Source organism: Lutjanus erythropterus, chromosome 20 (assembly GCF_056507025.1).
Source record: "Lutjanus erythropterus isolate fLutEry1 chromosome 20, fLutEry1.hap2, whole genome shotgun sequence".
NCBI classification, from domain to species: domain Eukaryota; kingdom Metazoa; phylum Chordata; class Actinopteri; order Lutjaniformes; family Lutjanidae; genus Lutjanus; species Lutjanus erythropterus.
This window is the reverse complement of record NC_139336.1, coordinates 18502400-18529247: the sequence shown is the minus strand read 5'-3', so window position 1 is coordinate 18529247 and position 26848 is coordinate 18502400. Positions and strand designations below refer to the sequence as shown.

Below are 26848 nucleotides of genomic sequence, written 5' to 3'. Positions count from 1 at the left end.
ATGTAGAAACACACTAACTGACACACGTGGCTTCTTGTCGAACAGCACATTTTGGTAAAACGAGACCGGTTAGAAATTAACCATCAGACTGAACCCTGTCTATGGTTGTGCTGTGACACGTTTGTGCCAGTCAGGCTGTCTGTCGCTCTGTCTGTTAGCTCAGTATCCACAGGGAGTCTAGTTGAGATGAAGGGCAAATCTGAAGAGTGGATAATACTGACTGACGTAAGAACCTGCAGGAGAGGTACTTTCTGTGCACACACACACACATGCACACAGACACACAGACACACAGGGACACACGCATACGCGCACACACACACACACAAAAGTCTGTTCAAGCCACTGCTGCTCCCTCCTCTTTCCCTCCGGGGTCTAAAGTTCACAGGTTAGAGTTCAGAGGAGGCTCCTGGCTTCAGGACAACGTGCAGTCGTAGGCTCCCTCCTCGTCCCCCTGCTCCTCTGTCTGTTCAGGAGGACAGTCCTCAGAAGGGGGACGGGAAAAGCCTCCTGCAGGTTCGAGGGAGGTCAGGGCCAGGCCCAGCGGAGCCGCTACTCCTCTACTGTCCTCCGCCCGTGGCACCGCAGCGCCTCCGAGACCTTCTGGGCCGCCGAGCTTGGAGCTCTGGCTGGAGGGCTGGAAGGCCTCAGGCTGCACCTGCTCACCTGCTGCTGAATCCATCAGCCGCTGCAGCTGCGGCTGGATCAGGTTGAGAAATGGTTTGTATCCCAGGCTGGAAAAAAGATGAGAGGAGGAGAGATCAGACTATAAATTCTAATTCTGATAATTTGCTAATCCTTTTTGAGTCAATTTAAAACAGTTCAAATATATTTAATGTTTTTTAGCATTTCATAGACCAAACAATTAATCTATTAATCGAGAAAATTATCAACAGATGAATCTATAATGAAAGTAACTGTTAGTTGCAGCAGTAATAAATGCACATGCTCTACCCACCAGTCGCTGGAGGCCCACGTGTCAACAGCCAATAAGCCGCTTCGGACACTCTGCACAGTTTCTTGAGGAACCTCGGGGCTGTCCAGGAAGCCGATCACCTGCTTTATGACGTTCGCATCCCGCAGGATCAGACCGATCACGATGCACCACTCCAGACAGCCCGCCTCCATGAACACATGAAGGAGATACCTGAGGGACACAGACAGACATTCTGTTTTACATCATAGACCTTTGTCTTCTTTATTCTTTACTCATATTTTTATGTTTATGCAAATATATAAGCACAAATAAAGAGAAAAGCAAACCTAAATATTCAAACCAAAGTAAAAGACAAAAGCAAACAATACAAAAGAAACAAACAAACAAACAAAAAAAATCACTTGACAAACACAAAACCTTCACATTATTTGATTTCCTTTAAATGCCAATGGTAGGGAAATAATTTAGTCCACTGTTTACACCCGAAAAGTTATAAAATAAAATAAAAATCTGCTCACTTCAAGCTTTAAAAAAAAGGTCAATTTCTCCATTAATATATAAGATAAATATCCTGCATAATCCTGCCAGGCGGGTCTGGCTGTAACCATTTTCTAGTTAGTTTTCTTACTTTCAGCTAAAATGTTTAATTATTTAAAGTCATGTTTTCAGGTAATTATATCAGTCTTCAATGCACTCTTAATACAAAGTACGTTAAACTTATGTAGTCCCAAAAAATATGAGAAAGATAAGCATTCGCAAAACCACATTGCCTCCAGCACCATGAGTCCTGTAAGAAAATTTATTTTTTTCGTTTTAATTGGAGCTGGTCTCATGAAAAAGCGTTTCACATTCTTCCTGTCAAAAGACAGACAGTTGTTTGCCTAATGAGAGTATCTCACCTGAGCTGCACCTGTGACTTGTGCGGGCCTTTGTTGGCCAGCTCCATGGAGATGTGCTCCAACTCCGCCTGGCTCAGGCTCAGAGTGGACGAGTTCTCGTCAACCATCGTCCAGTCACCATCCACCACCGAGCTGGTCTCTGTCAGATCTGTGGCCGAGCCGACGCTGTACTCCTCCACTAGAGGGGCGAGAAGTAAGAGAATGTTTAAACAGGAACAACGGAGAAAAAGACGAGGTTAGAATGTTAATAAGTAGACAGGGGTTTACTGTTTAAGCTTTATTACCTTTGTTGGTGAGCAGGGACAGGAATGCATCATGTGTCTGTGGTGAGTGTTGATTGGAGTGAGCAGACGAGGCCGTGTCCATGTCTTTGGCCCTCTGCCCGATCCCGTCCAGCCAGGTGTGGTTGGTGGGAGCCGCCTGAGGAGGTGCTGTGTCCATGTCGCTGTTCAACAGGCTGTCAGCTGACTGCGACTTCAACAGCCGTGTGCTCAGCACTGTGAGTAACAACAACAACAACAAAAACAACAACAGCAGCATGAAATACTGGGACAGAGACAAAATTATTGAAACTTAAACCTGCACATTCCTGCAGAAACTGTGCGGCACTTTCATTTAAATAAAGTATTTTTTGTACATACTTTCCTCTACTGTTTTTACGTTTTTTTTCATGTTACTGCCAATTTTCTATTTTCTATTTATACATACTGACTTTCAGTACTTGCTTTAATCTTAATTTATATTTTTCTTGTACTGTTTATTGTTATGCACCAACATACCACAGTAATTTCCTTGTATGTGAAAACCTACTTGACAATTAATCCAGATTCTGATTCTGAAATTGAATTATGTGAGATTTGGTCAGTGTCGCTCACCATTGCGACACCGTCCATTCTTCAGCGGCGAGCTGAGGCTTCCCACAGGGATGACAGGAAAAGGCCAGAGAAAATCCTTATGGAGTCTCTTCAACGCCGAAACAAAGTCATCAACACGGGCCACGCGGTTTCGTTCGCGACACAACCAGCCGATGAGCTCGAAGCCCAGCTGCGCAGAGAAGCATCCCAGGTCGCGGAGGCGTACCTGCTCCAGCAGGTGGCGGGCGTGGCGCCAGAGCATCATGTCAATATACATGTTCTCTGCACACTCCACATCCCGACTGACAGAAATGAATGCAGGAGAGAAAGTGGAAACATTTAGATGTTAGAGTGAGAACATTTTGAACAAAACATAATGAAATTATTCACAATGCATGTTACTGTACTTGTGTGTTTGTGTGAGTGTGCATACCCTTTAACAGAGGGTCCAGAGGGCATACTGAAGGTCTTCTGCAGGTTGAACTTTCCTGTACTGATGGAGTCTGCAGACTGTGACAAACTGATGCTGCGATTTCTGAAGAACTCAAAACCTCCAGTTGAGCTGGGTTCCTAGAGACGGACATACACAGGCCATCATTTCATGTTTACAGTTTAATGTTTGTATAAAGTACAAAAGTCATCTCTTTATGCCAATCATCAATTACACACATTGTTTGGTCTCACAGAAGGAATTTTCACTTCAAATAGATCAGTTTTTCTCACTCCAACTCACACGCACAAAAGTGACACAACTGAGGTAAATAAACAAAACAATGAATAGTTGTCTGAAAATGTTCATACAAATATATTTAAATTAAGTATTAATTTAGTTTGTGTCATGTCTCACATACATATTTTTCCGGTTATTTTTAAAACTATTCTCTCTCAGCTTGCTTACTTAATATTTCTAAGACACATCATAAGGCAAGTATTCGGGATTCCATATCTCCAAAAATAGTTTCAACTGCTTGATGCTTCCACAGATCTTCCAACAGTGTTGTTGTGCTGCTCTTCAAATGGATAACAAATAAATGACTGATTTTGTACCATATTATTTACTTACATGCCCATTTTTGGTCAATTTTGGCCCTCATCCACACTAAGCCACCAAAAGCAGATAGTCTGAAAACACTCCAATGTTGATATATTTGAAAATGCCAGTCATTTATGATGGTGTGGACAGGAAGAAAGGAAAAATAGAAACACTGATCGTTTCATTTAACAATAATGAAAGAATTATTCCACCTTCATGGCCTGAAATTTGAGACCCTTTGCCTGTAACTTTTCCTTGACTGATATCTGCAGATTAAATGTGTATAGAAATTATTTCTTTACTTTCTGTCCTTCTTTACCTGAGTGGTGGGTGTTGGGGGCGGAGTTTCCATTTCCCCAGAGCCAATGGCTTTGAGGAATCGGATCATGTGCCGGCAGAGGTCCCACTTGCCCTGCTCAAGCGCCGTGTTGAAGAGTAGAGTGGCGTGCTGCCTGCTCACCGCTGGAACCTCCATGTTCTTTACAGAGAGGAACGAAAACAGAAGAACAGACAGATTTAAACAAATTTAGTGTGGAATCCACAGTGAAACCTGGTTTTAAATCTATTTGTCTTTGATCATCTCTGCATTATGTTAGGAAAAGATAACTGAACATGTGCCTTTGGTGTCAGCGTGTCCCCACCTGCAGTATGATCAGATAGGACGCTGCTGTGTCCAGGTCTTGAGCCATTAGACACTCCTCAAACAGATCTTTGGGGTTTCCCACAGCGGCGAACAGGTAGTTCCACAGGGCGTACTCTGTCTTCCTGGCACAGTGGACGATGGTCTGGAGGAAGAGGGGGAACTCGGTGATGAACTTGGCCACAGTGGGCAGCAGAGGGTCTGGGATGGGCTCCCGTGATGTTGCCTCCTCTTCCAGCACGACGTGCACCATCAGCTCCATGACGTGGGGGAAGTAGGGGAGAGAGGCACATGACTGAGCCAGCATCAAAGCCTGCAGTGAGATAAAGAGGAAAGGAGAGGAAAGAACAAATGGGAGTCATCATGATATCGAACTGTTTGTATTATCATGTACATGCTCTGTAGAATGCCAACATTAAGACTAAAGTTTGTCTGAATAAAGCGTATTTGTGTTGATTTTTTAGGCCACATACCTGTTCACCCAGGTTGCGAACCAGCAGCTGCCTCAGGATGTGATGGAGGTAGATCTGGGAGGTCCTCTCTACGGTGCAGAAGGGGAACAGTGCCTCCAGTGGCTCAGAGGATCCCTGCAGCCCATCATAGAGGACGGTCTCATTGGTTGCCCCGAGTACCAGGGCATCCTCGAACAGCACAGCCAGAGGGTAGATATTGATGTGGAAGGGTAGCATGATGCGCCTGGAGAGGAAGGAGTGGGGCTTGCGGTGGTCCCGGGGAAACAGCGGCAGCCAGACTTTCATGCCCGCTTCACCGCAGGACAACCACAGGGCTTCCAGCAGGTGGCGCTTCTTCCTGTTGGAGCGACAGGTGGTCCACACGTTTTCCACACACTGAGCCAGCACCACCGGTGGACAAAATGGTAGCTAGGGGAGAATGAAAAAGTGTTAGTTAGATAGACAGATGTACTTCATTTATCCCAAGCTGGGACATTCTTATGTTACAGCAGCAAGTTATCAGCCATTGCTCAGGGATAGTAACACAGAGTAAACATACATGTCGACACTAAAAGAGAGTATATAAGAAGTATAAATATAGTAAAAACGTATTAAATGATTATGTGTACTTTTTGCAGGGACCTGTGTTTTCTTAAGTCTGTAGAATATGAGGTGTAGGACAGGAAATTTTCGCAAATTATATTTAATTTGAAATGGTATTTCGACACATATTTAGCCTTTAAAAAACTGTGCTTCCCATCATTTGAAAATTGCAGTAGGCTATATTGCAATGTCGCTAAAATTTCAGCCCCATCCTCAGGTCACATTATCTTTTTTAAAAAAAACTGATCTCCGGTTACTGCTTAAACATTACCAACTTTTTAGTCAACAATATGAAGAGCCACACATGATTTACTAGTGTCTGAGATTGTTATAAAGTTGTAGAACTAATAAAACTGGCACCTCCAGTTAAGATCATTTGCCAGCAATAAGATCACCTGCCAACCATTGCTAAATACACCAGTGATGCTGTTCATAAAACTGATATAAACGCTAGTGAGCTGTAAGCAAATTGTACACATAAGCTGGGCAGCTTGCATACAGAGTAAAATGTATTATCGGTATCAGTCACTCCTTTTTCCTGCATTTTGGTGTTGCAAAATCACAGGAAAAAAACCAACATCAAGCTCTTGGTGCACTGGTTCAGAACACATACTGTAAGTAACTTTGAATCACTGCATTGCTTATTAAATTACATTCATGACTAAATATGTACCAAATCCACAAAACTAATTAAAATGTCATTACTGATTATTTGTATGAACATTATAGAATCTGCTGCAAAGCAAGGGATAAAATTTTACTTGTAATCATAAGTTTCTACACACAGATCCACGCAGCAGGAAGCTTCCACTGCAAGGATTTTTTTTTTTGCAAGGAAGCACCAAGGCTCTTCCTCAGACTTCTGAGAGCCTGGGTGCTTGAAGCGTTTCTTAATGTGCATGATAAATCCTTGTAACAAGAGCATCTTGGTGTGCGGATCTGTTTCTTTCAACGTTTGATATGCTTTTTGATCCGGCACCCATCCAAGCAGATTTAAGGATGTGTGTGTCTTTTTCAACATTTTCTTTTTTGTTTTTGACATATATATTTCATGGAAAGTTCAGTGAGGTGATTGGACTCACCAGCTTCTTGTTGTTGGCAGGTGTCTCCTTCTCTCGTACCTGTGGTCCTGACCGGTCCCTCTGCAGCATGATCAACTGACCAGCCAGATTCAACATGATGCTCTCTGCCATGCAGGCCTGACACGCACACACACACACACACACACACACACACACATAAAACATGAATGCACATGAAGCTATAGAGACAGTACAGATCAGTACGTGTGTGTGTGAGCATGTTACTGTGTTTTTGTTACCTGCTGCGGGGCTTTCAATGTGATGCCAGTCTCTGTACGCACAGAGGTGAGGGTGACAGAGACCACAAGGGCGGGGTGAGGGATGTAGCGAGACATTGATACCTCCTGCAACAACTCCACGCTGGCTGTTGGGTGTGGACTGGAACATCAAATAGAAATAAACATATTCATAATGTATACTCGTAACTTCCAGGTAAAAACGAATGCAAACGAAAAAAGACAAGGACTTAAAGGACTTTAACTCTTCAGTATTTGAAAAAACTTTCAGTATAGAAGGTGACAGCATTTGAATGAACAAACTCTCATTTTCTTTGAATGTCTTCCAAGCCAACTGACAAAGAACTTGATGCAGCACACTGAAATATTTTATTCAGGTAGCTTCCCTGATTAAATTTACATAATGTCACTGAAAGAAACAAAAAGTCACAAAAATATTTATGGAAGAAGAAATCTTCCCAATTCTTACATAGGGTTGTGAGGCTGGTCGAACACTGTTCAATAAAAACAATGTGTAGCCTCAGACAGACATAAAGCTGAGGCCAGGTTCTGTCATGTGATGGGTTTTAGGTCAATAGCTTTTACTGAAAGCCTCTTTTCCCGAGGGAAAATGTGGCTGAATAACACAATTACCTAACACTATTATGACTGGTGCCAGGGATTTCCCTGCTGCTGGAGTGTGTGAAAGGAAGAGACTGTTGAACATTAAGAACAGTGTCCAGATGCTGTTACAACTTCTGTTGACAGGTAATGTTAAATTACATCCAGGTTCTGCCACTGTTCTCTGTGACTGCCCTACTTGATTCTGCAACAGGTGGTGAAGATGTTTTGACAGCATTTCAATATGCTGCTGCAAGAAATAATGACTGTGCTTAAGATCAAAACAAACACCCTCTTCATCATACAGCACATGGGTATTAATTTCACTGAAATACTGCTGCAAATTATCATTTGTAATAAGCCTAGAATTAGACTGAGTAAACCGAAGTACTTCATCAAGGCTAAAGTTCAGCTGTTCTACCCTTCAGAAGAACTCAATGGTTCTTCAACTTCTCTTCCACACAATAATAACTCATTTTCTCATACAGCAATTTATTCTCTCTCACGCTTAAACAGTCCTTCAGCATCTCTTACTTAAATTCGTTTCATCGTGCAACTGTCTTTGGTCCAGTTCACACGCTTAGTACTTGAATTTGTTTGCACTGTTCAGAATTTGCTTTTGTGATGTGAAAAATTTTGGGCAAATCTCACTTAAGCGATCAGGCACATCATCCCTACTGTTACAAGGAAAAAAAACCAAATGTGTTCAACATAAAAACTACAGGATAAAGTTGGACAAAGACAGGCCTGACTGAATGGGAAAACAATTAGATGATCATTGGGATAAGATTAACGTCAGATATGCTTTTGCTGTAACCTTCTGAAGTTAAGAATTTTTGCTACATAATGTTGGTATGACTATTATAAAATACTAACACAAGACATTTGATTAATAATCATCAGTAATGTGGATATAATTACTAAGTATGTAAAGGCAAATAAACGAACAGCAAGAATAGTCTGGTAAGGTCAGAATATTGCATAACTTGATCCTTGAAATCCCAGAAGAGCTAACACATATGTCATACCACGATGTTAATAATGATATCTGAAATCTAAGATATCTATTCTCATCTCATAATTTGCTGCACTGGATTTGTAACATATGTACAGACGAGCCCACCTGTCGCTCCTCCTCTCTATGCTGTAGAGGCAGATGGAGCAGTCAGCTCTGAACAGGATGACCATGTCTCTGAAGACGTTGAGCAGCAGAGTGTCTGAGTGCAGCTTGGTGACAGATGCAAAGGCGTTGTCCAGGTTGGTTGAGCGTTGATAGAGCCTCAACTAGTGTCAACAGAGGAAAATGTCATGAAGAGACTAACATAACTAGAATCACAATAAATAGAAGGAAACAGTGGGAATCTTAATCAAATATGGTGTCGTGAGCAGTACGTCAGCCTCACCTGCTCTTGCTGGTCTATGAAATTGTAACAGGCCACCACCACAAAGTCATTCCACCAAGCCAGACCTCCTGTCACTGTCATGTTCTGCTCCTACAGAGAAAAAACACTTTCCAGTCACCACTTGTTTGCTGCCGATTACACTTATTTATCTTCCAGTCTACAATGACACGTACCTGAGTGATATTTCCAAACAGCTTCCATTTCCTTGTGAATAAGGAGTAGTGTGCAAAGCCCCGCCTCCCTGCTACAGCCATGCACTGGCCTGCTGTGTCTATGGCTGCAAACTGTACACACATACACAGCCGACCATAAGGCAAACTATATAACATGAAGTGTTGACAGAATACAAACACACATACAAAACTAAACAGTTTTAGAGACATTTTTGCTGACTACTAGTGCACCGACATATTAACAAGTCAAGTATGTTTGTATACAGAAGCCATCTATAATCAAAATAGGGTGGGAGTCAGAAAAAAAACTTGTATAACAATAATTCTTCTTATGCACACACAATTATGACAGCAGCGTAATTTGTTTATTTTGTTAGCATTACTGCTTTGCAAATTAAAAAATATCAAAGCCTGTAGAGTCTGAGAACACATGTGGCCTGAGGAAAATGTGGCACCAGATGCCTCTGTGTCCCTCACATAACACCACATTCGAAGCCAGAAGGTTCAGATGTCAAAATACTTCAAAGGTGATTTAATACACGTTTTTGTGAAAATTACAAACACACACATTCCCACACTTACCCGTATGGGCCAGTTGCTCTCTAGGTATGTGCTGTGAATCTAGAGGAATACAAAAATAGAAATTCAAGAAGATCAACTTAACTTCACATCCACTGAACTGTGCATACTGCCGCTATCCAATAAAAAACACTCATCAAAAAATGTTAACTTTTCTTGAACTAAGACCAGACATGTTTTCAGCTTTATGGTCATGCTCTTTTCAGATAACCCAGTTTATTAACAGCTTACAAACATCTTGACAGTCTTAACAAAGGTACTTGTTTCATAAATCTCCCTGGTGGTGTGAGTAGTGTCAGCATTATAAGCTGTTAACAGTATTTACTGTTGCTTTGTATCTGTTAGCATCATCATGAGGTTCTCCCTTTTTTCTTTGTCTTTTATGATCCAGAAAAGACAACTATGATATGGAGAAAATTAATCACCAACTTGATGAATCATTGAACAACAATGCCAAACAAGACATTTGGTGACATCATTATGGGCTGTATGAAAAAAGGTGCATCTTATTACGTGTTGTGTTAACCAACTGACTAATCACTTAATAAAAAAATAAATAAATTGGCAAACACTGGTGACATTTTGGACACTCGAATACCAAGACATATTTTAAAAGACTGGCCCCTCTTTGACCTCACACAGGTTTTCACACTGGAATCAATACTGCAGTATTGAGGCACATATATACATATATTTTTTTTTTTACATACTTCTTCTATCTATTTCCTTATCATATTTCTGTTCTTATATATATGGTACCAGTCAAAACTTTGGACACACTTCTCACGTTGCTTTTTCTTTTTTTTTATAGTGTGCAAAGCTGTCATCAAAGCAAAATGTGGCTACTATGAAGAATCTAAAATATTAAAGAGCAACAAAATTTTGCACACTTGTAGGTCAACTGGTGTGTAGGAGAAACAAAAAGCGAAAAGACACAGCAGAAGCATATGGTCTTCTGCACTTGTAATCACAGATTAAATAACAATGATGTTATTAAACCTCTGATTACAAGTGCAGAAGACATGTGCGTAAGTCTTTTAGATTCTTAAAAGCCAAAAACTTCTTTTGCCTTCTGATAACCAGGTGTGATGACTGTGTGTCCTTACCTGGACCACGTGCCAGTGCTTGTGTCCCAGTAAAGTGCTGAGTCCCTGAGAGAGAGAGGAGTCGGGGTTGGGGGGGTGGTGCAGTGGGCTGCCATCGCGCGGGTGTAAGTGTGTGTGCGGGTGTGTGTCAGAGGTGCTGTTGACCTGCGTGGGGTCACCACAGGTCAGGTAGAGGCGGTCTTCACCGTGGAGCAACACCTGCTCCTGGTTACTCTGTGCAGCCGAGAGAGGAGGAAACAGAACATGAATGTTAAATGTTTGTGTGTATGTGAGCGTACGTATTCATAAAACTTTATTATGTTTCCTCTCACCGTGCAGGGGTTGACTGTGAGGGCACTCTTGATGAAGTGGAACTGCAGAATGCCGGCCTGCAGGGAGGAGGGAGGAGGTGTGACCATCTCCTCCTCCTCCTGCTGCTGCTCCTCCTGCCGTCTCCTCTCCTGTTTGTTAGGGAGCACCCACAGGTGATAGCCCTCTGCTCCCCAGCTCTGGAAAGGATGAGTTGGTCAGTGTGCACAGTGGGTGTAAAAACAAATTTTATATGCAAAAGACAAACTTTGGGTTAACTGATGGTCACTCAGCCTGTGTGTTACTTCTGTTCCACTTCAATGAATAGAAAACTGCTTGTAAATAACAGTGTTAAATAGGTGCTGAATCTTAACTTAACCATAACATATGTGATTTTCACTGGAGCCTGACAGATATATCATCCAACCAATATTATCAACCAGGTATTGACCTATCACGTCTATCTAGGTCTATATTGGTATCATATTTATGTTTTCTGATATGAAAACGTTACATATCTTTGTCATGTGTTTCAGAAAGACTTTTAAGAGAATTGTTGCAAAAAAGTGTCTTAAGACTATCGGCTGAAACATCACCAGAGTTATTTTACTCCTAAAATCGGTATTGACAGCAGCCACAAAAGTCCAGTAACTGTCGGGCTCCACTCTTTACTTTACTAACCAATTCTCTGTCATTATTTCTAATTTTTTCAATTAGTTTAATAATCTCGGTTACTTTAAATCTCTTAAATATTTGTCACAAAGGAAGAGTATTAGTTTTATATTTCCTTTTTATGTTAAAATGTAGGAGTTGGGACTACTGGGAGCACGAAATGAATTCACTTACCATAGAGCTGATTTTAATAGGGTCCTTCTTGGTACCATCAGAACGATACCTGAGGGGAAGACACAAAAAGACAATGATATAAAAAAAAGGTTGCTAGTACGTCGCATTAAATGAAGTGTGAAGGGTGTATGACTGCACACAGTGTGTGTGTGTATGTGTGTATGTGTGTGTGTGTGTGTGTGTGTGTGTGTGTCCACCTACGCAAAGTCCTCTCCCAGAGTGCAGATGAGGTGAGCACCAAACACACTCCACAGTGATAGGCCGCCACACTCCCATGTAACCATGGCAACGCTGTAGTCAGGTGACCAGCAGATCAGCTTGACTGGGCCCGTCTTGTTATAAATGTCTGAACAGGCAAAGAATGAAGAGAAGATAAAATGGTTCAGAAGGCTTTATTTATAGCTTTTATTCATTTTCTTTTTATACTTTGGTAAAAAGTGCATTTTAAGTATTAGACACTGAACCATATTATAATACTATACTCATCTTCTTTACAGGATAACTATTGGATTAATTGTGAAACATTTAATCTATGTTTAATATTGTCTTCTTCATTGGTACTGAGCTTATTAATTTTTGGTCGTGGTTTTTATCAGCAGTAAAAAGTCTGAATGAAAGCAAATTAGAAGAAAACTCAGTAGCAGTAGAGAGCAAAGGTAAAATGTACAAATGTACAACAGAAAACCAGAAAGGATAATATGGCCTCAAATTATTTATTATTCTAGCAAAATTTTTCATAATTCTCAGCAATGTTCTTATAAGTAAAATCAAATGATGTAATTAATTAAATCAATACAACATGAACCTGGACAAGCAGCAGGAAATGGATGGATGGAATAAACAGTTCCAAACAGTTTCCGCTTAAATCAGCACTAGCCCATTCTGAGACGATGAGCTTCCTAGCTATTATAACTTGTAGGAGCTGCCAGCAGTGTTTGCTAAATGTCTGAAGAGTGAAACTAACGTCTCCTGACATCCCACAATAAGTTAGAAAAACATTTAACAAACATTACAGCATACAGAAGGCAAGAGAACATATTTCAGACTTTCATAAATTAAATTTAAGTCTAAGGACATGTTTGACAAAATAAATTCAGTGCTTTAAATATTATTCAAGACCTACAGATACACTGTAAACAGGCAGATTAATTGTGCAAGTGGCAATAGGCCTACATGGCAGTTCCCCCACTAGGGGGAGCTGTGGCCTTAGACAGACTACAGGAGTCTGACTCGAACAGATGTGCACTGAGGGGAAACACAGGCATGTGCACCCAAGAGAGAGACAGCTGAAAGAATGCAAGTTATCTTAACAATGAAATTGTGTTGCCAGGGTATGACGCAGATGAAGAGGAGAAAAGAGAGAGAGAGAGAGGCGAAGACAAGGGAAGGAGGAAAGAGACAGACAGGGAACATATGGGTGATACCTGGGTAGTGTTTTGGGGTGAGCTCCAGTTTGTGAGAGAGCTGCATGGATCCTGTTGTGGTGTCTATCATGTATACCAGCACTGAGCCGCTGTAGAGAGAGAGAGAAAAAAAAAAACTTTAACAGCCATAACTTGTTGAGTGTGGAAGAATGAGAAGTGTAGTAACACACATCATCAGAAAGAAACAGAACCTTTAAAGATCAGAACTCTTTTTCAGTGCAGGTCACCTCTAGCCATAACTTTTAAGAAACAGCTCCAAGCTACACTACTATGCTTTGAACTACTCCTAGTCTGCATGTCTGTGCAGGTGACTGCACGTTCATATGAACATACACATACCTCTATGACAACAACACAATCAAGGTCATTATTTGTCTTGTGTGTGACTGCAATTGATTTCTTACAGATGCTTAATGGGATAATTTGTTTTTTTTGAAGTGAGGTTGAATGGGGTTTGTCAGTGTATTACCTATAGTAGAGCAAAGCAATATACTGCTGTGGACAGCGTCAGCGGCAAAATGTATTTTAGCCACTTACAAAAGGTCCAGCTAACAAAAGAAATCAATGTAAGTTTAAATGTGCGCTGTATTTAGAACACTGTCACTATTTTACCTTGCTGTCAGAAAGGCTTTTCCAATGTTTGTTGGTTACAAAAAACAAATATTGCTCTCTTCAAACCAACCTTCCCCTTTTTGCAAGGACAATAATTTTACTTGCAGAACATAAGAACTGCTGGTCTACTGCTGCCTCGGTGAGTTTAGTTCGGTTGTTGTTGAGTGACCAAAGACACAAGATAAAGCAAAAATAATCTAAATATAGCGTACACTTAAACTAATACTGATTATTTTAGGAGACCTTTTGAAGTGGCTATAATACATTCTGCTGCTGACCCTGTCCGATGCAGTATATTACTTAGCTTCCTATAGTTATACTCCTGCTGCACCTTCAAACTAGGGGCATACCAGCGACCATCTGTTGTAGGCAGATGGTGACTAATACCTCATACAATCCAACTTATAATAAATAAAATATTTTAAGTTAATACAAAATAATTCAAACTTCCAAATTGTCATTTTAAATCTGCCTACTGACATGTTAGTTAAGTTCTTGCTTAAAATCTCCAAAATCTACATCAGAGTGACAAACACTTTCCAACAATGTTCAAAACACTCAATTTTACATGTTTTTTAACATGGTTAATGAGTTTTACACAATTTTACAGCCAGGGAGTCTGATTTTAGGCTCTTCTTTCTCTACTTTATCTGCAAAGGGCTGTTTAAACAATAATTACATAAAGAACTGTGACACTGTGTGTGTGTGTGTGTCCATGTTTGTCAGTGAGGTACAACCAGAAAAAGAAGATAAAGGAGAGTAGGGAGCAACAACGAAAAGAAATTCCTGCCAACCTGGCAGATTGCACAAGCAAACACTACGTTGGCCTTGGCAAACACAAACTGACAGATTCTCACACTGGACACACACACCACACATGGACAACAATCAATCTCTGTAACACATGGACGCAAACAAACACACACCTGGGTCTTCTTCCCATTACTGCTTGTAAAGATTTGGTCAGAGAGACAGTTGCAGACACATACCTGGCACAGCCAAAGGCCATCAGTCTGTACTTGTTGTTGACAGCCACGCAGGTACCATCAGTCACGTCTGCTGCCCAGACGCCCTGCAGCTGCTACACACACACACACACACACACAGACACACAGACACACACACACACACACACACACACACACACACACACACACACACACACACACACACACACACACACACACACACACAACCTTTATGAATCATGAATAAATTATGTGTGTTTTAACTGCTGTTTTCTTTACATAAATCACTTTTTTGAAAAGTCTAAATGAGACTCTACAGCAGAGAATGTTATTGTATATTATCGGCAGACGGCTTGGTCACGATTTTAACATTTTATATCTGGACACATTTATATCTTGATGATGACCTCAACACCCACTTTCCAATTACAAGAAGATCATTTCTAGCCAAAATCTAGTCATTGCTGTTTAAACCCTGCCAAGATAAAGTATTAGCTGCAAGCCCTGTATTGATTTAAATTATCATGATATTATTAAAAAAAATACTGTGCTGCCCTATTTATAAAATCTCCAAACCTGCTGACCTGAACATGCTGCATCACTGGTTTGGATAATTGTTCTCTAAAGAGTGCTGTGCATCTTTGTGTCTGGTTTGAGAAAATGGAGAAAACTGTTGCTCGTTAACAGCAGCTCTCTCACTCATCTTAAAACTTATTTAACACTCACAGAAAACTGTTCGCTTCTATTGCTCTACTACTTATACTGTAAGCCTTTATAGCTCTTCCTTAATTGATACCCAAAGAGATTTTTCTTTGTGCAAATATCCTACAATATGAATAGATAATGGATTTCATTATCTGCTCAAAAGCTGAGCAGAGCATTTAGTTTCTTTGCAGGAACAGCCAATACCTGCACTTTCAAGGCAGATCAACCTGCTCTCTAAATATCAGCACAGAAAAACCCATATAAGAGGACCACTAGTGATCAGTTTATAATTGGGGGATTTTTCAGATTTAAATAAGTCATAGTGGTTCCCCTATCATGGGGTCAGATGATGTCATATGATCATTTGCATACTGATGGCATAAAGACTTTCATCAGATTTTCAGTGACACAGCTAATAAACATCTTTCATATTCTAGGTTTGGATCCTGTTTTTGTCCTTTAGTAAACTATGTGCCTGTGTTTTTCAGTCAGCAGTGTGTGTCTGACTATGAGTATTCTTACATCTGCAGTGATTGTGTTGCTGAGCGGTGTGATAAAGCCCAGGCGTCCGTCACTCAGTACCACAGCGAAGCCATCCAGGGTCACACAGTACTCCATACAACGGATATACACTCCCTCCAGGTCCAGGGAAGGACCACCTACACACACAAATGAAGAGGTTCAAATATTCTAGCCAACAAAAAGAATGAATCCAGAATTGAATTAAGCAAAACATGGGACAAGATGTGAAATCACTGTGGCCAAATAGTGTTTTTATGAGTGATTTTTTAAAAAGGATTTTTCCCCCATATTAGAAAGTGATTGGAAACTTCTGTTTACAGCCAACTAGAATCGCTAGAAAGTCTCGTCTAACCTCGAGCAGACTGCAGGTCTAGCGAGAAGGGGATTGTAGTGAGGCAGATGGCCTTGCGTCCGTTGCTGCCTAGCCCGTCCCAGTGCAGCACATGGAGGTAGCCGTCTGCAGTGCACACCAATATATCCTCTTGGAGAGACTGCAGACTGGTGAGAAGGAGAAATGCCAATATGAGTATCAAGGTTCAAACCAAAAAAACAGAGGAGGTAGTAAAAGAAAACAGGCAAGGGCGGTAGGTAGGAAGGGTGGGAACAAGATAACAAACGGCAGAGTGTTAGAACAGTGGACTAGTCATCATCCAGCTGTGTCCTCTGGGTGAAGCCTGAAACTTTCACTGGCCAGCTGTGATGAGGTCACATAGCTGCCAGTGCCAAGTCTCATTGTCATCTAATACACAAGGAGACAAAGTGTGTTTGCGTTTTTGTATGTGTGTGTGTGTGTGTGTGTGTGTGTGTGTGTGTGTGTGTGTGTGTGTAAAGTGCTTCATTGTCTTGTCTAAAAAGTACGAGAGGTCTAAGACTGAGGATAACACAATGGGACAATCAGAAGCAGAAAAGAGTCAGAAAGAGAGAAATAAATGGAAGTTAAGCACAGTAGACTTTAGTTGTGGAGGTGGCGACGACTTCTACTGTAGTTTCACAGCAGGAGACGCCCACTCATCTCCTGCACAATCAAGCTGCGCCTGTGAAATGCCAGTGGAGCGCTCTCATTCAGATGACTACCCTGTAATCTCTGTTGAGTGCAGACAGTGGAGGAGATGTGACAGATGAACACAAGGACATGAAAGACGCAGACAATACAAACACAAGATAAACAAAAATATGAACCAAAAGAGTCGAGCAGGAGACTGGTGGAGTGACAGTTCTGATCACTCAGCAAACAAAGACGTCAAGCTGGAGGATGTGGAGGAGATAATGGGGAAGGTGAAAAACTAGAAGAGGGAAGAAACTAAAAAAGAACTGAAATCAGCAAAGACTGAAGCACCACCCAGGAGAAAACAAGGAGGTAGCAGACACTGGCTTTTATCTATCAAACTCTAGTGTTTGTTCCTTTTTGCCTGTGGTTTTTGAAATCTAAACCACCACCTTATATGGTGACAATGAACAAGGGATCTTTTGGTCATGTTTTTACAGGGCACATTAAATAGACAGTTCATCCCTCTTACCTGTAGTGTTATTTATCCATCTAGGTTGTTTTTGTGTGAGTTGCAGAGTTTTAGAGATGCAGGATGTAGAGGTGTCTGTCTTATCTCATATATAATGAAACTAGATGGCACTTGGCTTGTGGTGCTTAAACCCTCAACAGCAGTAACACTTTCCACAAATAATGACCCTGTTACTCAAGGTAATTGTTGTGAGCAGTTTCATGTAGGAACCATTTTCTTTCTACTGAACTACACTTGCAAACCAAATCACCGTGCAGTAGAAAGCATGCATCTGCTCATGGAAGAGAAGCTCATACTCATAGGATGTACACATTAATGGCATCCTCCTTGGCTGAGCAGTAATCATGAGTAGATGCATGCTTGCATCTGCACCATGATTTGGTTGGTGTGTGTAGTTCAGTAGAAGGAAAACAGTTCCTACATGGAAATGCTCACTACAAAGTCTGTGGATTATCTTGTCTGTGGAAATGCATTTTGCCGCTTTGAGCACCACAAACTGCGTCCATCTAGTTCTATTATATTTGAGAGAAGGCAGATATCTCTACGACTGTTATCTCCAGAACTCAGCAACTCATACCAAAACAATCCAGATGGATTAATAGCTCTACAGGCCAGAGGAAAAAGACATACTTCTGATTTTGTGGTGAACAGTATTAATTTGCTCTCTGAAGAAACTTCATGTTTAAAATCTGGACCACCCAAAGAAGAGCAGACAGCTGATTCTGAAAATGAAAATATGTCTTTTTAATATTGGGGTGGAGCATAAAATGACTCTACATGAAAATAAGATTTTTCACTGTCTTTCACTGTCTTCATACAGATGATACCGATTTAAAAATGAAAATGAAAATGGTGACAAGCCTTTTCAGAAAAAGTAAAGGAGCAAATTTATTTCAAACACCTTATTTAGAATGTGTGACAAGCAAGCATAGTTATGAGACAGCGTGACAAGCAATCAATCTCATTAAACTGATAACTGAGATGGACATAGAGTGATGGAATCTGGTCAGGAATTCTAAATACCCCAAATGCCTTGTTAGCATGTGAATACTGTCCACAAAACATATGAGGCATATTTGAATGCTTCAGGTAACACCCAGTTCCATCCAGCAAACACTGAAATCAGAAATGTTCCTTCTGTCATCCTTTCATCAATCATCACTAAACCCTTCCACCCACCTCTATTCATCTGTCCATCACTCTCCTCTCTCAACACACCCCTCCATCTCTGCAGATTCATGCATTTCTCTCTGTAGGCCTCTCTGTTTACAACTGACACAGTGGAGGAGCTCACTGCCAATGCTGACTTTCCATGAGAGGAAGAAGAGAATTTTTCAGGCCACTACTCTGAGCCAAATGCCCTTCACAGACGCACAAAGAGCAGGGCAGAGTTTTAACAGCTACAGCAATGGTGGATATTCTTTAAATATCCACAAAAACAACAAAAATGTAGTTTAAATCACAAGGTCAGTGTTGGCTACATACAAAATGTATAAATCCACAACTGTTATTATTATTTTAAAAGAGAAACCTTTTGTGCATGAAAATGTACATAGTAGTGAAGTTATGCACAAGGAGAGAAGGAAAAAAACAAAAAACAAAACCACTGTGTGAATATGAGCTGGAGTCTACATGAGGGAGAGATAGACAAGCAGACACAACAAAGAGAAACACAAAGAGATAAAAGGAGAATAAGACTCCGTCCTACCTGGTGATGGGGGCCTCCAGATCCACAGGCTTTTTCATCTCTAAAGACAGAGCAGGGGCACATTGCTCCTCCTTATAACCTGGGGTCACTTTCACGCGAGTACTTCCTCTGGGCAAACAAATACATAATTACAGATATTTATGTCAGTGTTACTAAGGCATGTGGAAAACTCCCAAAATGGGAATACTCTAACTCAGAACTGAAAAAGATCATTTGAAACAGGCCCTGACTTGCCCTGACCTCTGCTGGTAGGCTCTCAAGAATGTGAAACACACAGACACACACAGACACACACACACAACAGATGCTTGATACAAAGCACAGAAGCGGAAGGATTTGTAAAGGAGGGGAGAAAAGCATGCAGACACCCCTGTGATTTTCGACATGGGCTGTTTGCAAAGATGTCCCAGAGGAGTGGAGGCTGTGCCTGAGGTTTTGGAATCAGGCATTCACACAACACATAGCGAGGTATAGTCCCTCCCCTTCCAGTGGACCATCACGGGACCGCATTTCAGAGAAAATGCATATGGTAGTTAGCGACTACTAGTTTTGCAAGTCAAGAAACTTGCAGTTTGTCATAGACTGCACACCCCAGAAGTTGCCGCAGTGTCATCATAACCTTGTAGAGCTGGTCCTGCATGCTAGCTCTTACAGAACCAGCTAACTCTCCTTTCACAAAGCAGCAGCTCTCAACATGGCCAGACTTGCAGTGATTTTCACCTCTTTTAATACTTTTTCCCTTATTTTGGAAGAATAACCATGTTGGTGTGGGTGATGTATATTGTGCAAGATGAGAGATGGAACTTTTTGTGGTGATATAAACTGACAAACATCATTTGCGTAGTTGATATCACAATTCAAATGGAATCAAAAAATGTATTTGTCTCTTGCTGTTGACTACCATACATATTTTTTTTTTCCTGAAATAAGGTCCCATATATCAGACGGACACTTCACCATAATGTCATGGTCATGCCCCCTGTTGGGGGATAGAAACCTGAAGATCACATCGACAACAATCTAAATTTATATGTTTTTGAAATAAAGTTTTAGAAGGTTTGTATGAATTCATGGCAATTTAAACAAACCTTTGTTTTCAAGACATGTCTAATAATTATCTCATGACCTTGCCTGAACCTGTATAGTATTTGCAATACCTTAATAAAATAATGTTTATTAGTCAGCAGCCATGCTCCTTAAAGCTTCCCTGATCCAAGTGGATCAATGAGCTAACAGCGGCCAGACACTGATTATGTTGAATTAGCAGGTATCGTTGGCTAATTGTTATCCATAAATGACAAAACCTATTCAAAGATAACTTTAGGATTTAGTTAGAGGCAACAGTTCAATGCTGCTGTACTGTAAAGTTATGTTATGAGTGAACTGAACAGCAGCACTCAAGCTACCATTATCTCTCCATCAGCGATAACTGTCACCAACATAGTTTAGCTTTTGACCATACTGAAAGAATATCCATGTATCTTATGTACCTGAAAGCCACAGTTAATAAAACAGTTGTTTCCACTTTCATATTCAGCATAAATTAGCTGATTGGTATTCACAACATAGAATTTCTGTTCTCTAGAGGCTTAAACATTTTTACTACTCTCTTTTTGTAATCCCTTTCCTTTACAGAAAGGATGTGGAACCAGATATCATGATTGATCCGTATGTTTAGTTGTTTTACAACCTGCTACACAACAGCTTTTTGGCATTTTCTTATCTCTCCCATCACATGAAGTTGTGATCATTCCTGCAGAAGGGGGTGTGGCCTTAGTGATAGGGGCTCGATGACATATTGTTGGTCTAATGTATGGGTGTTATTGTTGGGGTGTCCACATACTTATGGCCATGCAGTGCATTTGTCACATTAAAAGTAGTAGTGATACCTGCAGAAAGTATCAGCTAAAATTTCACTACCATAAACCACAGCAAATTATTCTGTATAACATGTTTGGCAATGAGCAAACACAACATTACATAAGAGGATTTAATAGTAAAGCACTCATGCATTCCTACTAGTATTGTTTGCCAGCTGCGCTGACAGACAGCTGCTGGCTACTTGCTAACAAGACTCAGCTGGTTTCACACTATAACGAGGACCTGACACTCTTCTTTTAAGACAAACTACAGCAAGCAAATAATGCCAAAAGGAAAAAAAAATAGTTGAAACATAGAATAAGCATATTAGCAGGGCTAATATTGGCATATCCACTATTTGAACAATCAAACAGCATTTGTATATGCAATATTGTAATTTCACAGCAGACACGGGTGACATTCAAGACTGATATAACATGGATAAATATGTTGGTTAAATAGTTCTTCAAGGGACAAATGGTTAGTTGATGGTGTAGCCTCTGCAAGCTGCAGTCTGGCACTTTCTGCTGACTTTCCCTAAACATGTGTATGTTAATGTGTGTGAGAGTTTGTACAGTATGTGCACTGAACTCACCTTGGGTAGACAGGCTCATAGAGGTACTTGTCATCCCCTCCTCCCAGTACATCAAACAAGAGGATGTAGCCTTGGGCAGTCTGAAAACAGAAAGAAAAGACTGTCATTAAACACACACACACACACACACACACACACACACACACACACACACACACACACACACACACTCAGAAAGTGAAGAGAAACTGTAAAAATGGACAAGGAATGTGAATTTAAAAGTAAAATGTGTCATTATTTGAATGTCATCACAAAGTCACACAATGTCTTTTTAGGCAGCAAGAAAGGGGAATTACGTGAGGACAGGAGGGAAGAAAATAGGTTTATCAGTAAACAAAAACATCGTCTGCTGCCATCACAGAGAAGACAGGGAGACTGAGAGTGAGCTTATGGCCGCATATGGTGTAGCATTCAGACTGAAAATAGCACTTAAATATGCACTTACACGTAAACATTTGGCCAGCCAGATGCATATGTAGGTCTAAACTACTGATGCTGTTACTTCAGTTGATTATAGGTGGTGCAGGTTTGACTGAAGCTGCAGGTCCAGATCTCCAGGTCTGAAACTGCAGTCACTTTAATTTGCTTATATTTGTCTTAAGCTTCAGATCAATTAGACTACAGTTAAAACCGGACCTTCTAATCTGATCTAATGCTGATTATCTCAAGAAAACAAAATCCACACCTATGTCATTTGATGTAGAGGTGTCTGCCATGGCTGAGTCCATATGAATCATTTCATAAGCAATTGCTGTGAGCCCAGGATTATTTGTGTTTATGTTTTTCCTATATTACCTTGAAACAAGCTAAAAAAGACAATATTTGCAACAGAACTACTGTCATAGTTACACAGGAAATTATGCTTATTATTCTCCTGCAGTTGATCATTTTGGAAACTGAAATTACATAGGCTACAAAAATGCATTTATACATGTCTATTTAGCCTATTATTGTGTGCCAACATCAGCTCATTTACTATTTATGCAGGTCTAAACCGCTGCTGTTACTGATAGTGGCACTCAAAAACTAATTTGTCAGCATTTTAAAACAGTTGAAACACACATGCTCCAGGCTCTATTCTGTAGAGAAGCTAGCACCATCTATAAAAGTCAAAATATGATTATACTGTATATTACTGTGTGAGTACAATATCGCAACAGAGCTTTTTCCACAACTACACACTCACACATGCAGACACAGTGCTGTCAGGGAAACTGCTGAAATTGAGCCTGTAGACTGAAACACAACACGAAACCTGATCTGAACTCCACTGTCAGCAGCAATGTGCCATGGGTTTGTAATGAGTGTGCATAAAAACATGTACTACAGAACCACCTAGAACCAGAATGCGTTCACAACACAAACCATGATTCTACTATTTATACTGTTTTTATACTGTTCATTATTGGTGGCTACGCACTGAAGTCACCCTTGACTTTTCGAGAGTGGCAACAGTGTTGTATTAGCAGGCCAATAAATCACCATAGCAATGAGAAAACCCAAACCAGAGCGAGGGTTAAGCCAGCAGCAACATGAAGCTTGACGAGAAAAGAGCAGCCACAGCCAGAGAGACAACAGAGCCAAACTGAGGCCTGCTAAACCCATCAACAGCCTCAGAGCTCCACAAAGCCGCTGATAAGCTACAAAAGAAAAACTGCTGAACAACAACACAATGTCAGCTGTCAATGAGGAGTGCAGACTTTGAACATAAAGCTGCTTAAATGGACTTTTGAGCCTTCAAATACAGCATTCTGAATGTGAAAAGAAACACTTAAAATCTTAAAACTCCTAACAATCTACATAGTGTAAAATGAAATAAAAACAGAATGCAATGATTTACAAACCTTTTTTGAACTTTTTAGGCATCAACGAATACAAGTTAAGACTCATACCATACAACGCCAAATCAAGGATTGAATGCAGCTATAATTTGACTGGAGAAAGTTTGATGCAACTCAGAACTGGCTTACTTCAATTGATGCTTTAAAATGATTCAAGTAGCATTACCTAGACATAATTGTGGCACAAGATTTGAAGCTTCTTCCAACACAAAACTTTTATGCAAACATTGCTGTTCAAATGTTTGTTGAGGCATGATGACAGGGTCAACATATATCAGCCAACCATCCGCCGTTCAGGCCCAGATATGATGAATGACATTGACTTGACGTCAAACGACATGAAGTTATCTAGATTTACAGTGGAAAGTGTACAATTACAAAAATGCACAAAAGATTCCATGTTATTTTTCAACTGATAAACAACACACACAACACACACATACACAAAATCACCATCTATGAATTACATTATTATATAATTACAAAAAAAGATGTTTGCAAAGATGTCTGTGACACAAACCACTGATTACAATCTGCCCGTATCATGACTTTTAAAGAGTTCAATTTACTATGTAAAAGTGAGAGAGGACTTTGAGGAGACACATTCAATGTTATACTGACTTTAGTTTGTTAAGAAAAGTCATTGTGTGCGCACTGAGACAAAATAGCAACTTCATCACATTTGTGTTCAGCACTATATATAGTTTAAGATGATCACAGTAGGACACAGTCTCATTACAATGACCTAGTTAGTTTTTATAGCCCAACATGCTGATGACGTCCACGTACAAATACGAGTGCACATTAAGAGAGCAAGTTCCTCCACCATGGCTCTGAATTTGCCATTTCAATAACAGGAAATGTTTCGGATATTTTACACTTCATGTGGTTCCAGTTCTGCATCAAAAGAGACATTGCGACATATTTAGACACAAAATCTCTTACAGATGTACGGACATTTGCACAACAAACAATAAAACTAAATATAGACATTAAAACTATGAAATTTAGTAGAATTAGGATACAACAATGTTTTTACTCCTCTCTGATGGGCTGCAACAAGGATGGAATCTAAAAAGTTATACTGCAAAATTTATCTCCATTGTTTAATTGTAGTGGGCAAAGAAGTACCAACACAACAATGCAGAATACTCCATTCAAAGTAAGTCCTGCATTCAAAAACCCTGCTTAGGCAAAGATACAGAAGTAGCGAATGAGCAAAATATACTTAAAGTATCAAAAATAAAATCATTGGTCCAGAAAAAAATGTGCTGTTACTAATTTATTGTTATATATGACATGAGATAGTTAATAATTATTCAACAATGTGTGAGTAGCATTTTACTCTTGTAGCAGTGAAACAGTTTAGTTTATCTTCTTTTGATACACTTTATAGAGGAGAGGAAAGAACAAAAAAACAAACGTCTTGCTACACAAATCTGTTTTCCTATTCTTTGTTGTTTTTTGAGAAATATCAGGTGGTTTTACCAGGTGAGCCAGAGCCACCTGAGAAGTTTAGAGGCAAAATCACATTTCTATCATTGTTTTTAATGTAGAATCTTAATCCCTAACTAGTTACTATATCTCTCAAAAAAATGCAGTGCTGTAAAAAGTTCAATATTCTGAAATATAATGTAGAGTATAAGTAGAGAAGAGTATAAAGTAACATGAAATGGGTATACTCAAGTAAAAAAAACAAAAGAACCTCACAATTTTACTTAGACCAGCACAGTTCTTAGATAAATCTACATATACTTTCCACCACTATTTAATTGTCAAAGATTGTCAACACTGTGTGGACTTTTGCCCCCGTCTTTTAACAGAAATTAAATAGTAAAAGCATCAGAGCATATGCCTGCTGATATACTGTATCTTGCATATATCCAGTTGTAACAGGGATTTAAAGTTCACATTGTAACTTTTAAGTCCTGTCAGTGTAAAGTTTAAATTCCCAGGAGCTCCCATTCAACAAATGTATTCACAAATTCAGACAAGGCTTCTTTCCCAAGGGGGGTGGCCACGTGGGCTCAGAAAGGAAGTGTGAGTGTGACAGGACTGCTACTGTACTTCAAAAGCACATCAATTACAGGAGGCAGGGAATCTCAGTGAAGTATCAAAGATGGGAGGGGGAGGGGCAGGAAAACTATTTGGCAACCTACGACTAACTTCAGCAGTGTCTCCCACTCTCAACATCTCACCCCTTTCATCTGTAGCTTGATCACACGAGTTACATGAAAGCATTCACTCAGCCATTCATCTTTTCATGGGACTATGATTAGGTCTGCTTCAGCTCATCTCATCAGATACGTGAAAACTGTGGATGAAAGGGATGGGAGAAAAAGCTAATAAGACGACAGCTGAGTGTGTCTCCAGGGACTCTTGCTGCTCTTGATACCTTCTCATATGGAGAGATAATGATGCAGGAAGAGACAGGACAGGTCATTGTCAACTGAAGACTCAATAAATGTGCAGACACTGAGATTCAAAAGGCATAATACACCCAGTGGCTCAGTGTGTGCAGCTACTGAACCAGTTGCTGGTGCTCCCAAGAGTCTTTCATGAGCCTGCATCTACAAATAAGTGATGTCTGGACCAGCACAGTTTCGACTGCAGATACAGGACTATAACATCAATCAGACTTTCCCAAACTGTAAAAGGCCTATACAAGTGCTTAATTCACTGATTTATGTCTGTCTCCTCCTCATAGTGTCAACATTAGAAAGACAACACATGCGCACAGTAAAGAAGCACTCTCAGAACATCCTGTTCTCTCAGTAGTCAAAAGACTGACAGAGTAACTCTAATTCCTAAAAAGTTGGGATGCTGTGTAAAATATTAATAAAAACAGAATGCAATGATTTGCAGATCTTTTCCAACCTATAATTAATTGAATACAATACAAAGACAAGATATTTAATGTTCAAACTGATAAACTTTATTATTTTTTGTAAATACATAGAACTGAAGAAAGGGCTTCAGATTTTGTCATGTATCACTTCCCCTTTTCAGTTGGCACTTTTCACTATTGAAACCAACTATTTTGATGTGATGAATGCATTTGAAAAAGGGGAACATGAAAGGATTGATTTAATGCTGCTGTAAAGATGCAAACAAATAGAGATGAAGAGGAACAAGCTGACTTCATAACTATTCTAGTTCAGGCTTGCAAGTAGAATGAAGATGGTGGTTTTTGCAGAGAAGGTGGCAAGTCAGCAAAAAACTGCACACCATGTAATAGTGTACTAAGGCCTCTCCTCTTCATGTTTAAACAAGCTCCAGAGGTCCATACACTCACACAGGCTTGTGGATATCTGCAGCGGTTCACTTAACTTAGGTGCACTTTAAAAAAAAAAAAAAGAAATGTG

General features: G+C 40.2%; 1 protein-coding gene across 1 annotated transcript in view; it reads right to left on the bottom strand.

Annotated features, from left to right (window-relative positions):
* Positions 1–303: 303 nt before the first annotated feature.
* ric1 (RIC1 homolog, RAB6A GEF complex partner 1) overlaps positions 304–26848 on the bottom strand; it is a 43396-nt gene continuing 16851 nt past the window's right edge. The window contains exons 3-27 of the mRNA XM_084746195.1: positions 21643–21722; positions 19188–19295; positions 16315–16460; positions 15963–16099; positions 14757–14848; positions 13156–13244; positions 11933–12077; positions 11732–11780; positions 10909–11085; positions 10598–10810; positions 9495–9533; positions 8913–9023; positions 8740–8829; positions 8460–8620; positions 6740–6878; positions 6501–6617; positions 4837–5244; positions 4365–4676; positions 4043–4201; positions 3124–3260; positions 2712–2992; positions 2121–2333; positions 1837–2014; positions 959–1147; positions 304–734 (exon numbers count right to left, since the gene is read on the bottom strand). Coding sequence (XP_084602321.1) covers positions 416–734; positions 959–1147; positions 1837–2014; positions 2121–2333; positions 2712–2992; positions 3124–3260; positions 4043–4201; positions 4365–4676; positions 4837–5244; positions 6501–6617; positions 6740–6878; positions 8460–8620; positions 8740–8829; positions 8913–9023; positions 9495–9533; positions 10598–10810; positions 10909–11085; positions 11732–11780; positions 11933–12077; positions 13156–13244; positions 14757–14848; positions 15963–16099; positions 16315–16460; positions 19188–19295; positions 21643–21722 — 4089 coding nt within the window. The 3' untranslated portion in view covers positions 304–415. The remainder of the gene's footprint in view (positions 735–958; positions 1148–1836; positions 2015–2120; positions 2334–2711; positions 2993–3123; positions 3261–4042; positions 4202–4364; positions 4677–4836; positions 5245–6500; positions 6618–6739; positions 6879–8459; positions 8621–8739; positions 8830–8912; positions 9024–9494; positions 9534–10597; positions 10811–10908; positions 11086–11731; positions 11781–11932; positions 12078–13155; positions 13245–14756; positions 14849–15962; positions 16100–16314; positions 16461–19187; positions 19296–21642; positions 21723–26848) is intronic.